The sequence below is a fragment of the Danio rerio genome, chromosome 1, assembly GCF_052040795.2.
Source record: "Danio rerio strain M-AB ecotype USA chromosome 1, GRCz13ab, whole genome shotgun sequence".
Taxonomy (NCBI): Eukaryota; Metazoa; Chordata; class Actinopteri; order Cypriniformes; family Danionidae; genus Danio; species Danio rerio.
Window position 1 is genome coordinate 40,687,501 of NC_141021.1, and position 15,000 is coordinate 40,702,500.

A 15,000-nucleotide genomic window follows, 5' to 3' on the forward strand; every position below is an offset into this window, starting at 1 on the left:
AAAGGGACATATGTTTAGAGATATAGCCTAGTCCATATTGTCTTTAGACTGTATTTATGTAGGCCTATTGTCTTCGTTTAATAAAAAAATATATATATATATTTTCCATTATTTTCACTTTTTCCCCGTTTTAGCCGATTTGGTTTGGAACAGTGAATCTTCAATTTTTTTTACATTTATATTTGCAAATGTTACATTATTTATTTTTACCTGCATAGGCTTATTGATCATTTTTTCGCAAATGGAAATGAGGCTGTGAGGGAGAGATCTGTTTAATATAAGGTCAATTTAATGTGGCACCGTGCAAAAGGAAATGCAGTTACAGGCGCGTCCATCAGCAGTTGATTTAATATACGGGGTCGAATTCCTGCATCCAAATGAGCATATCTAGAGGAGGTTAGGCATTTTAATAAGCTAAAACGTGGCCTATACATTAAATCCTTTTTTGTATTAATTTTAGAAGGATTACCCGGCTGGAACACAGGCACGTATATATATATATATATATATATATATATATATATATATATATATATATATATATATATATATATATATATATATATATATATATATATATACATACACACACACACACACACACACACACACACACACACACACACACACACACACACACAGACTATAACACGTTTCTGTTGGGCTAATGATTGCAGTAGCCAATCTAAGTCGTGTAGATTAGTCACAGCTAAATTTAGCCCACGTTTAAAAGGCTCCTTAACTATAAACTGCAGATAATTCGCGAGAGATATATTTAGCAGCTTCAGTGATTATAACAGCAGTTTTATTTAATTATTTATTTATTTTTATTTTCTTGCAAAACAGTTAATGTGAAATGTGCTGTTTTTTCGAACTGCTTAGTTAAAATGAGCTGAAATAACACCATTCTCGTGTTTTTTTATGATTAATTCACTTGTGTTCAATTGTTTTGTGCAGCCTACGTTAACTTTCCTTTATGTTGTCCCGATCGTGTGGAACCCATTTTTTACAGCGTATTTGTCTGTAAGACCAGAGCAGTTCATCAAAAAAAAAAAAATCTAATAATCAAGCATAACGATGACACTCTCAAAAATAAACAGAGCTTTCACTGGGATTAACTAAAATGATCACTCTCAGAAACAAAGGTAAGAGCTGTCACTGGGGGGTTACTTGTTCAAAAGGTACGCATTTGTAACTAAGGGGTTCATAGACCTCATGGGTACATTTTAGTACCTAAAACCTAAAATGTAAATTTTTTTACATTTTAGTAACTAAAATGTAAAAAGTGCATCTCTTGAAATGGTACTAACAAATACATTTGAAGTACCAATATGGACCCTTAAATACAAATGTACCTTTTAAAAGGTACCACCACAGTGACAGCTCTTGTACCTTTATTTCTGGGAGTGATTTATTTATTTATTTATTTCATTTGCATATTCTGCCATATCATATAATGACCTCTATATGACCCCTATTTTTTGACAACATTGTATAAGAAAGAAAAAAGGCTATTCTTGAATGTATAAAATATACTTTTGAAATCGGTTTAGGAAGGTAGATATGTCTGACCCCGTTAAGATACCAGCAAACCAGCATAGTCTGGTACACTTTTTCTCAGCAAAAAAAAAAAAAAAAAGTCATTCGTTGTATTGTCTTAACGTTGACATATGACTAAGGAAGTCAATCAAGCTATATAATCACTCACTCCGAAATTCTTGATTATTTAGTACAGAAAGCTGAATTGCGTTTGAGGTGACGGTGGGGGGTGGTTTGCAGGAAGCAATTATAGAAACAGGGGCACTGCCGTCCTCAACGCAGGGTCTGGGTTATACCTGAATTATAGAGGAAGACACCTCAGAGAACCAGCCTAAACAACCTGCCGTCACCACACAGAACAGCTACAATTCCACATCCATATTTGTATTGTTTACATTTTTTTTAACTCATAAAGGTGTGGGCTACGTGCAAATTAGAACGAGATCATAAAGAATATACAACACGGGAAAATAGCAAGACTATCAAGAGCAAGACTATTGAAACCAGAGTTTGAAATCAAATTAATTTACGCGAAACAAATTTACACAATATCCAGAGTAAAACTGAGCTTAAAACTGAAGAAAACGACATATTGCTTTAATTGTGACCTTCATTGGATCTGCATTAATGACCCTGCCTTTCACCACACAAAAATGTTCATATTGATCCACTTCAAAGACAGCGGTTGTGTGTCTAACTGGTATTTTCCATGCCCCCGACAATAAACGTTTATATTAAACTAAAACCAAAAATCCAATTACAGAAGACATTTGATATAAAACCGGAGACCTTTTGGGTTGGCAGTTGTGGTTCTTTTTTTTTTTTGGAGCATCATTATGTTTGGCATAATGTGGACGAACTGAGTGAGAAAAACACTATTAAATACTCCGCATCACGTCCCATGATGAGAAGCTTTTCCAAAATAATAACAAGAAAACATGCAGGATATACGTGATGTCGTGCAGATCAGCTTCTGCTTCCAAATTAGTATTATAGGCTAACCTAATGTCTTTTATAATTTCCCATTGAGTTTTAAGCGCATTTTAAAAAGTTGTAATAATCATTTTTTTATTTTGTTTTTGTAGTATCGATTTGTTGTATTGTGTTTTTTTTTTATTTAATTTGTTCAAACAGCATACACCTCATCAAAACTTAAAATAAATGTAAAAAAAGTTAAATGATAAAATAGATAGGCCTATTTAAAGACATATAATATCCCAAAACTAGGCCAATATCGATTCGTGTAGTGATACATAATTAAAGACACAATTATTGTGTCGCCATAAGCCTACAATCAAATCGGGCTACGTGTAATTTATTTAATCGTATTATTTGGAAAGCTATTGTCACCATCTCTGTCATCACAAACGTGTCAAAAACTCAAGGTCTTTGCGTTTTCTCCGCGGTGTCAGGTTGACCAGACGCAATTTCAGGCGTCAGAAAGGCTCGCGCTGTTGCTGAGCCGGTTATATTGATGAAATGCAGTCATAGCGAAGGCAAGGACTTCATCAATCATGCCAAATTATAGCCAAAATTCTGCCATTAGACCTGAGAAACATAACGTCACCTCAAATAAACAACATTTTAACGACACGCCGTTGATAAATACACGGACAAAACAGAAAAGGTACGAGCCTGCTAGCTAGGTTATACCTGGAAATTGTATTTTAATTGATTGAAACTGTTCTTTTGTTTCACCATTTAACTTGACACATCGGGAAAAGTAATACAATGAATCGATTGTTTGTTTTATATGAAACGGGAAAACCGGGTCAATTTGACGCACTTATTTCACAAGGGAATATTTTTCAGTGTTTTGTCTTAAATGTAATTCATGTACGCATAATATGTAGTTTTGGATATCTGTTCTGTATTCAAATACAAATGGAAACTCGAGCCAGTCTGAATAAATGTTTTTTTAGTGTGTGAAAATAATGCTTTTAGTTTAAAATAATTTATTAAACGCTACAGGGTTTATTATTTTTATATAAAAAAAATCATAGCGTAATATCTTAATTTTAACAAAGATTACATTTTATCAAGCTCACTAGCCAATTTTAGAAGCCATATTAATACTCTTATAAAATAAATTCCATTAGAGTAATTTGTCTCGAATGAATAAATAAATATAAAAGACCTGCATTAAATAAACTGTTAATTTTGCAGCAGCATATCATTTTGAATAAAAATAATAACAATAAATGATGCCTAATTTTTTTTCTTAAACTTAAATTAATTGATTCATTGATAAAAGAAAGAAGTAGCGTAATTGACTGAAATTCTGTGAAAAAACACTTGTAAAAAATAATTGTACAAGACATAATCTAGCAAATTATAAAATTTGCATAAAATTGTATTTCCCCATTTAAATGTTTCTGATAAAACAATTAAACAATAGACAAACAAGACATACAGGGATTTTCAAACTTTTATTTTAATGATATACAATCTATAAGTGCGTTAGTCCAGTGTTATCATTCTGAAACCTATATTAAACAAATCTTTTTTTACTGTTTAATTACAGTTAAGAACATTTGTTCAAAGAGAATTTTATTTGCTGGATAATTACCTAATGAATGCAGAGCATTAAAAGAAAAGAAGACAAAAAGAACCAGGGAAAGATGAGCTGTAATCTGATATTAGATTTACAGTTAATTCAGCACTGGATAACATCAGAATTATTTAGGCTTCGTTGGTATGACACTTCACAAATAAAAGGATGTAGCAGTTTGCTGAGCGCTCATAACATTGTAAATATGCAAAAAAAAGTGCAAAAGAGAATTCACTCTTTTAAGTCTTATAGTCTTAAAATACTCCAAAATAAAATTTCATGTTTATAAATCTCTATACTTAAATATGTACATTATGTGCAAATAAAATGGTCAATATTAAATTAAACTATATGCAGCCCGTGTGAATAATAATGTTTTCCTTATAGTTGTGTATGTTTAGTAATTGTTCCTCATTATTGGCACCCAATTGAAAGTCTAAATAAAAGAAAAGCCTGAAATGCATGAAAAATACCCACATCAATGAACTGAAAGAAAATAATTAACTTAAACAGTAGCTGTCAAATGTATTATTAGAAAAAAATTCATTGTATATCAAGTGTCTTTATACTTTATATAAAGCTAAGGGAAAAATGAAGAGATCACCTAAAATCTCAGTCACGTCTCAGTAAAATGTAAATTTGGTTTATTCTATAAGCAACTGATGATATTTCTTCCAAATTTAAAATAAACATTGTCATTTTTTGTTGAATTAAATAAAATAATAATAATTAAACAAATCTGAAGAGTAAATAAAGCAGCATTCTGTGGAATAAGCCTGACTTTTTATCACAACAAATGAAAACATTTGTTATTCTGTCTTTTTTCTTTGAGAAACAAATATCCTAAATGACAATATTGTTTTATTTGAAATAAAACTTATTCTATAAGCTACTGGTGGCATTTCTTCCAAATTTAAAATATTGTCATTTTGTGATGCAGTAAATAAATAAAATAACGTTTTCAATAATTCAGAAGAGTAAAGAAAGCAATATTTTGTGGAATAACCATGATTTTCAGTCACAACACATTAAATCATTTGTTATTCTGTTGTTTTCAAAAAATAAAAATAAATGACAATTCTTTTATTTTAAATTTGCTAGAAATCAGACCTTAATAGAATAAAACAATTTTATTCAAATCCATACCTAATAGATTCTCTGAAACTCCAAAAAAAAAAAAGAGAGAAAAAAAAGAGACCAAAACAAAGAAAGATAGATAATAAAAAATTCAGTGCATACAATGTCTGGTGGGTTTTACTCTTCTAAAAGAAGACGAGACATAAGTGACGATGCACAAACACAAAGTCTCCTAAAATAAGAAATTACAGACAGAATTAAATTAAAAATGCTTTTGTTCGACACCGATATCAGAGTTCTGCTGTTTTAGTCTGTTTTATCACAGTGACCGTGGACTGAATGTCATTAACCTTGCCTGAATAGCATAAGAAGCTGACATTCATTTGATAAGCATGAACTCCCTCCCCTTCCCCCCAAAAAAAAGAACAGCGAGGAAGGAAATAGTCGTAAATTTGACTCAAACCCCATAAAGCCTACATTCAGCTTTATAACTGACTTCATAGCTTATCTCGTATATCTTCACGTAACTACAAGGTTTTTGCATGTTTTAGCGGTATATGCTACCATTGCTAGCCTGCTAACAACTGACTTGCTTTGTGGATTCTTCACATCGTGGCCTGCCCTCTGCTTAGTAGAAATGCAGCACATCATACTGAGAGCTAAATTCTTGAGACTTCAGTTTTAAAATGACCTGACAGTGTTCCTTCTTAAAGCAGAATCCTTCCTAGTGCAAGTTGCTAATGTTGTTTTTTTTATGTCTCGCTAACGTGTCGAGCGCTGTAGTGCTTAGGCCGCCACATGGCCGATCAGATAGATGTTGTCATAGAGGTGGCCTACAAAGTCCTCGCTGATGTTCTGAGCGGCCCGTCGCGTGTTTCGAATGAACTCTCTCTTAGACATCTTGTTTTTTACGTGAGGACTGGTCAGGTCAATGGAGAGCAGGATGAGAGAGTAGCACAGCACGTACACTGCGTCTGCAAAACCCCAACAGAGAAACACAGTTCATTTACCTCACAATTATAGGCTTCTATCACATTTTATCACAAAATATATCTGATTTTCTACAGATTTAAATCGCAATCTAAGGTATTTTCACAAAGCTGTAGCTAAAGTTACTTTAACAGGTTAAACAAAAATATTTCAGAAGTCTGTAAAACTGCAACACAGAAACACAGTTTTTCAACTCACACTAGGTTTCTATCACAAAATGTATCAGATTTTCACGTTGCGATTAACTGCTTACGTTTTTAATCGCAACATATGGTATTATCGTAATATATATTTACAGAAGCTGTTGCTAAAGTTACTTGCAGGTATAATAACAAAAAATATAAAACTACAAAACAGATATACGGTTTGTCACCTCACATCAGGTTTCAATCACAAAATGTATTAGATTTTCATGTTGCAATTAATTGCTGAAGATTTTATCGTAGTATACGTTTTTTTTTGCAATATATACTTAAGCTGCAGTAAAAGTTACTTCACCAGGTATAACAAAAAATACTTTAGAAGTCTGTAAAACCGCAACAGAGAAACACAGGTTTTCACCTCACATTAGGTTTCTATCACAAAATGTATCACAATTTCTTGTTGTGATTAATTACTGAAGATTTTTTCACGATATATAAAATTATCACAATATTTACCAAAGCTGTAGCTAAAGTTACTTTAATAGATATAACAAAAAACTTCAAAAGTTTGTAAAATTGCAACAGAGAAACACAGTTCGTCACCTCACATTAGGTTTTTATCACATTCTATCTCAAAATGTATTAATTTTCTTGTTGCGATTAATTGCTGAAGATTTTATTGCAGTATATGGTAATATCACAATATATACTTAAGCTGCAGTAAAAGTTACTTTAACAGGTATAACAAAAAATACTTTATAAGTCTGTAAAACCACAACAGAGAAACACTGGTTGTCACCTCACATTCGGTTTCTAACACAAAATGTATCCGTTTTTTTTGTTGGGATTAATTGTTAAAGTTTTTAGTCGCTATATAAGGTTATCTCACAATATATTAACAAATCTGTAGCTAAAGTTACTTTAACAGGTATAAAAAAAATAAAAATAAAAACTCTTCAGAAGTCAAACCACAACAGAGAAACACAGTTTGTGACCTCAGATTAGGTTTCTATTACATTCTATCACAAAATGTAACAGATTTTTTTGTTGCGATTAATTGCTGAAGATTTTATCGCAGTACAGAGTATTATTGCAATATACTGTATACCCAAGCTGCAGAAAAAGTTACTTTAACAGGTACAACAAAAATACTTTAGAAGTCAGAATGTCAGAAATCAGATTTTCTTGTTGCGATTTATTGCCAAAGATTTTAATCGCAGTTTAAGGTATTATCACAATATATTTATCCATGCTGTATATATCTAAAGTTACTTTAACAGGTAAAATAACAAAAACACATTGAATATTGTTTAATTGTATGTAGATTTGCATGTATAACCAAGTTAAACTGCAAAAGTATTGTAAAGTCTGTAAAACTGCAACAGAGAAACAGTTTATTTTACCTCACATTTATAGGCTTCAATCACATTTTATCACTAAATATATCAGATCTTCTTGTTGTGATTAATTGCTCAAGTTTTAATCGGGATATATGGTGTTAATGTGATATTACCAAAGGTGTAGCTAAAGTTACTTATACAGGTATAACAAAAATACTTCAGAAGTCTGTAAACCTGCAACATAGAGGTTACGTTTTAAAAATGAGGTTTCTATCACATTTTATCACAAAATATATTAGACTTTCTTGTTGCGAGTAATTGCTGAAGATTTTATCACACTATACTGTATTATCTCAATATATTTAAGCTGTATAGCTAAAGTTACTTTACCAGGTAAAATAACAAAAATTACTTTAAATATAGATACGACTGTACGTATATATGTATGTATAGCCAAATTAAACTGCAAAAGTATTGTGAAGTCTGAAAAAACGCAACAGAGAATCACCGTTTGATACCTCACAATAGGTTTATATCACATTCTATCTCAAAATATATCAGATTGTTGTGTTGTGATTAATTGCTGAAGCTTTTCTCGTGGTATATGGTATTATAGCGATATATTTACCCAAGCTGTAGGTAAAGTTACTTTAACAGGTATAATAACAAAAATGCTTTGTGTATTGTTATTTGTATGTATACATGTTTATAATTAAATTAGTTAATAAAGTTAAATTAAATTAGTTAATATACTTCACTATACAGTCTCATTAGTAAAGGTTAGTTAATGGATTAAAATCAACAGTGAGGAAAATAAATCCAAATTTATTAGTTGCTATGTTAATATTAGTTTGAACACAATTTTATTAGTCCTTAACTCAATGTAATAAGATGATAAGTTTGTACTGAGATTACAGCTATGATTTTAATGCATTTTCAGCATTAACTAAGAAATTAATATCATCTAAGATTAATAAAACACAATTTTATTAATTATCACTCCATTTTGTAAAGTGATAACAGTTTGTACTGAGATTGCAACTACAATTTTATTCCGTTTTTAGCATTGAGTAAGAAACAAATATCATCTAAGATTGATAAAAAGTTTTTGTAGTGTTCATATTTAGTTTAGTTAAATTAATTCAAGCCTTATTGGACAATGTTATGACTCAATAATACAACTTAATAAAATTACAGTCAATATTTTCAATCAAGATTTCAGCATGTAATAGGCTAGATTAACTATGAAGCTATTTATATAAAAAATAATAAATTATATATATATATATATATATATATATATATATATATATATATATATATATATATATATATATATATATTCACTGTATTTTAAAGTGCCCACACTCAAAAAAGGATTACTGCTGCTTGTTCAAACTACCTGTATAAAATGAGCTGAAACAACACAATTCTTGTAATTTTTTTGACCAATTGATTTGTTTTATGTTTAGTCTACTTACATTTGTAAACCATTAAGTTAATTTAAACATTTTGTGTTGGGGAACTACCTGGTTAGGGGATTTGTAGTTTCCAGCATACTTTGCGCTGGATTAAATTAAGGAAAATTTGACAATAAAAGTAATTGTAAGTGTTTAAAGTTAATAGAAAGCCTTGTTAGAGTTTAATCTTCACTTTAATTTTAAGATTTGGAAGAGTTTCATCGAGTTTTGAGATGACCACCTTGCAAAAGCATTCATGCTTTGGTTGTTGGCAGCTTAATTAGCAAAAATACAGTTTGTTGCTTTGCTCAGCGAGCAATAACTGTCCTAAAATTAGTTCTAGTCTCAGTCAGCTGTATATGTAACTCATGAAATATGCTTAAATGGCTCTTTTAGTTGTTTAGGATAACTTCAAATAAAACTAAGAGACTTTGAAATGTACGACACCTAATAGACACACATGATATTATCAGACCTTTGAGTTTAAGTTAAATAAAAATACAAATGTATTTAAACTTTTATTTGATAAAATCATGTTGGATCAACTCAGTTGCATTTAATTGGGTAAATAGTTTTTTAGTTGGTGCTAAATAAGTTGAGTTCATCCAACGAGTTATTTTTTTTGAGTGCTTTTGAGTTATATTACCTCACATCAAAAACACTTTTATTACGCAGTTTGTTTTTGCTAAATAACCCTTCATATGTATAGAATGGTGATATAAGGTATGTACATTATGGAAGTTTGTTTCCTTTAACAAGGTAATTGCGACTTTTTATCAAACAAGCTTGATATGGAAATAAAGAATTGCTTGATTTAAATTCCAATTTTTTTTAATTAAGCAAACAAACTCAGAATTTGTGCAATATAAAATTAGAATGCAAACTTGGAATCGCATGAGAACTCAGAACTGTGATATTTTGAGAATTGCAAAACTTAAAACAAATCATGTAATTATAACTCAAAGTTATGCAATATAAACTTGGAATTAAAATGGGAAACTTTAAAGTATTAAATGTATAAGGGTAAAAAAGATAAAGGTAACTAAAATGTAAATTTGCAATTGTTAGTAACTATTACAATTGACTTTTCTATTTGAAACAGGCAGAAGCATTTGGAGCAAAACATCTAATACTTAATTATACTAAATTCAGAATACACTATTTATCTTTTGGAAGTTAAAACAGATTGAGAGAGTACATTTCTACAAGAAAATACTGTACTTTAAAATTGCTACATCACTGTAATCAATTCTAAATCTAAACACTGAATTTACTGTCTATCTATGAATGAAAATGGTTTCTACTTAATTTTTCCGAGTGTATATTATACTATTTGGACTACTACTATAATTATTAATAATGATAGAGTACTTTGCCCCTAAAAATGACACAATTACATGTAATGAAATATTATAAAAATGTGCACATGATTTTTAAAAACCCTCCACTCTTTAATATGAAAACTATTTTAGAAGCGCACGTCTTGGCTTGAAGAGTGAGTTCTGTCAGTAATTTAGAATAAATCATTCTGCTTGTACAGTAGCACACACGCACTACAGGTCACATGTTATTACAGGAGTGGCCTCCAATTGGTTGGACTGAGAAGCAGGGTCTTCCTTTGCTAACACTTTAAGCCAGTTGGCTTAGCTCGGCTTTAGAAGTAAACGACACTGTTAGTACAAGGATTTCTCACATGTTGCTCTATACAAAGGCAGAATCACGCAGATCTGCAGCTATTAAAACACGACTGACAAAGAACAATACACTGCATACTAATCATCTGTATCTATGGCAATATTAGCCAGTGTTTCAGATTTAACTGCTGTCTGTGGCAAAAAAAAAAAAAAAATAAATCTGTGAACTTTACTTTGAGTTTGACAACCAGCAAAGCAAACCACAATAATGTTGATGCTGCGTGTACACACTAGACGCTTTTAAGTGCTTTCATGATTGTGTTGTACTGCACTTACCAGGACTTAAACCCACTTCTTGAACCAAAGCGGGGTTGCAGGCACAGAAACGATGTGAAAACTTGGTGATGAGGGTCTCCAGGTATTCGCCCCTCTCCTCTGGGGCATGAATGTGTCTGAAGAAGTCTCTCAGTGCATTAGGGAGGAACTGGTTACTAAAATTATGAAGTGTGACAAGCTCATCCAGGACATCTCGCCTAAAAACACAAACATTTAAATAAACTCTAGTTACTATTACCAGAATTATTTATGTTTAGAAAATGACCGTAATTATCTATATTCCTCTAAATATGGGTACAGTTCTTTTAATTGACTTTTATTTCACTAAAACAACCGAATGATGAAAAAATAAATAAAATTAAATTTGGGCAAACATTTAATAATTTATTAATCAAAATAATATAATTATAAAAAACATATGATACATTTATAATGTAGTTATAGTATATAATAATAATAATAATAATAATAATAATAATAATAAAAACTAAAATTTAATTGTAAAAATAAACATATATATTTTTATTTATATTATATATAAATTTATTTAAAAGTAAACACACACACACACACGCGCACGCACGCACGCACGCACGCACGCACGCACGCACGCACACACACACACACACACACACACACACACACGTCATACTCTTTTTGTTTTTTAACATGTGTTTAGATATACAAGTCAAATAAAACCTATTTTCATATCATAAATCCGGAGATTTCTATCAAAAACTTCCTGCCGTTATCAGCGCGCAATGAATCTTGGGATGTTCAAGGCTGGAAAGGATCCAACAGTTGTGTCCTCATTACCTGGGATACGAAAGATGCATTTTGAGGCTGCATTTGAAAAACTAAATTTGATATGAGACAGCCTTTGTCGTGCCGCAATGATGTAGCACCCTTCCAATGCATCCTTCAGAGGATGCAGCCTCTGAAATGAGACACAGCTTACGTATATGTGTGTGTTCTTATATTTAAATAAATTATATACATTTAAAAAAGTACTAATTTACTTTAATTTACAAAAGTTACAATTACTTTTGTGCCAACTGTAAAGCATTTCATAATACTAAAATGTATCAAATTAAAATAATAATAATATAAAAACAAAATCTAATTCTAAAAATAAAAACCAAAGAAAAATTACCATAACATAAGCGATTAATAATAATAATAATTTACATTATTATTGTTACTACTACTATTTAATAAAAATAATAAAGAATTTATTATATATATATATATATATATATGTATGTATATATATATATATATATATATATATATATATATATATATATATATATATATATATATATATATATATATATATATATATATATATATATATATATATATATATATATATATATATATATATATATATATATATATATATATATATATATATATGTATATATATATATATATATATATATATATATATATATATATATATATATATGTATATATATATATATATATATATATATATATATATATATATATATATATATATATATATATATATAGATATATAGATATATAATTATTATTTATATTATTATTTTTTTATTATTAATATTGTGTTCTCAATTACATTTATGTGATAAAATATATACATGTGAGTGTGTTTGTTTTTTTCCAAATAAGTCCATGGTTTATTGTTTTAAAGTATGTAATTCGGTAACAGTTGTCAGTGATGTTAATACGTACATGCCAAAAAAAAAATTTAAAAATTGCAAAAAACAAACCGTTCATCGAGATAAATCCGCAGCATCTTCCAGTTCAGCATTCTGGTGTAGAATATAAACTTGGCGATTTCCTTCGGGTGCTCCACAAGAATACCTCTGGACATGAAGTAACTAATACCCTGAATGAAAGAAGCCACATAAAACAGGGTGTGGGGATTAGGGCAAAAAACAGAGAAGGAGGGGTGCGCTTTCCTAGCCAGACACCATGCTTTAGTCCGGAGCAAGGCTATCGCATGTCCTTTAAGTGGACAGCTAAAGCTTTGCTAATCTAACCTAAGACACGAGCGAGGGGGAGTCTAGACATTCAAATGCATCTCTGAATAGAAATGATGTTTTAAGAGCCGCTCACATGAGAAAAAAACCCATCCATTTTAATTTAATCCGGGTTGTGGTCTAAAAGCCTATGTCATGCGCCATTATTCATTCTAGGTGAGCTTGTAAAAATAATATATTTAGTCTGCAGTATGATCATTGCTGGGTTATGGGTGGAGGTGGAAACCATCATATTAATCATAGTTGAGCTTGGTCAGAATTGTGTTTCTAAAACACACTGTGGCTATGAGAATTTCTCAGTTTCTTGCCCATTTAAACATTAAATGGCTCAGAGACATTATTGTGGTGAGACGGAACAAAAGTGTGTGTTTTATACCTCTTGCGGGTTGGCGTTAAAGGTTAGACTTCCTTCATCCAGTTCCAAGTAGAGCCTTCTGTAGGAAAATCCAGATGGAAGCCGTCGGTTGTATATGGAACAGTGACCCCAAGTGGACTTGCACAGGCTAGAGGGCAGACAAAGAAAAACAAGACACTGAACTGGAGAAAAGGCTGAAATGTACAGCAATTGTTACTAGTAAAATTTAGTATTAAATAGTTAGAATTTAGAAATATAAGAGCATATATCACTTTATTTTTATTGATGGAATCTAAGTGCTTTTTAAATTAATATTTACAGTTGAAGTCAAAATGATTAGCCCTTCTGTGAATGTTTTCGTTTTCCAACATTTCCCAAATAATGTTTAACAGAGCAAGGAATTTTTCACAGTATTTCCTATAATATATTTTTAAAAGTCTTATTTGTTTTATTTTAGTTAGAATAAAAGCAGTTTTTAATTTTTAACAAAAATATTTTAAGGTTAATATTATTAGCCTCTTAATGCAATATTTTTTTTTCAATAGTCTACAGAACAAACCATTGTTATACAATAAGTTAGCCTAACTAACCTAACTTGCCTAATTAATCTAATTATTAAGTTAAGCCTGTAAGTATCACTTTAAGCTGAATGCTAGTATCTTAAAGTATATAGTAAAATATTATGTTTTGAAAAAAATCCTCCTTTCTAACCAGAAATTGGGGAAAAATATACAGGGGGGTAATAATTTAGTGGAGCTAATAATTCTGAGTTCAACTGTATTGATTACTGAATAATTAGAAATTGATGTGAATACTTAGAATACTTGTATACATGTATAATACATGTATTCAGTTATGTGTAATAAGTTGTAATTGGAAAAAATTTATCATAGGGCAGCTGAAACACTATTCATAACATCTTTTCTTTCTTTCTTTCTTTCTTTCTTTCTTTCTTTCTTTCTTTCTTTCTTTCTTTCTTTCTTTCTTTCTTTCTTTCAAAATAGTGAGAAATCTAAAAGCAAAAATAATACTTTTTACTCCACATCAAAGCAATTGAAACAATGTTTGGAATAATTACTTGGAAAAAAAATGTAAATTATACAGATATATTATTTTAGTTTTTTATTTGAAGTCCACTCACTAGAGGCTTAGTAACTTCTAGCTAGTTTTTAGCAAAGTTTGATCTTACTTCAGTTGCACCACATGTTCTGAAGGCAAACTGCAGTAGGTCGTAAGCTCTCCGTAAAGTCATGCGTATTTGCATTGAACGACATAATATCCAATAAAAAGAATTTAAATCATTAAACTGTTTTAAAATTATGCAACTAACCATCAATATATAACTGTCTCATGAAAAATGAATGACAAACTACAGTTTTATAGTACATTACATTACAGTCAGTCACTATAACAGACGGTGCACAAACCTGCATTGCGAGTCCTGAATGCACGTGAAATACAAATGAAGTTATCAAAACATTAAACTTGATTTTTTTAAAATACCCTACACATGAAAGAAAAGAGCATGACGAAGAACTAAGT

At 30.3% G+C, this 15,000-nt stretch overlaps 2 protein-coding genes across 17 annotated transcripts in view; one reads left to right on the forward strand and one right to left on the reverse strand.

Moving 5' to 3' along the window:
• cep44 (centrosomal protein 44) overlaps nt 1–15,000 on the forward strand; it is a 217,257-nt gene that overhangs the window by 181,640 nt on the left and 20,617 nt on the right. The window lies entirely within an intron of this gene.
• Nucleotides 3,950–15,000, reverse strand: part of fbxo8 (F-box protein 8) — an 18,234-nt gene continuing 7,183 nt past the window's right edge. The window contains exons 3-6 of one of the 2 annotated variants that reach the window (XM_087236331.1): nt 13,480–13,606; nt 12,831–12,949; nt 11,071–11,267; nt 3,950–6,141 (exon numbers count right to left, since the gene is read on the reverse strand). In XM_087236331.1, the coding sequence (XP_087092457.1) occupies nt 5,954–6,141; nt 11,071–11,267; nt 12,831–12,949; nt 13,480–13,606 (631 nt within the window). In that variant the 3' untranslated portion in view covers nt 3,950–5,953. 2 annotated transcript variants of the gene reach the window in all.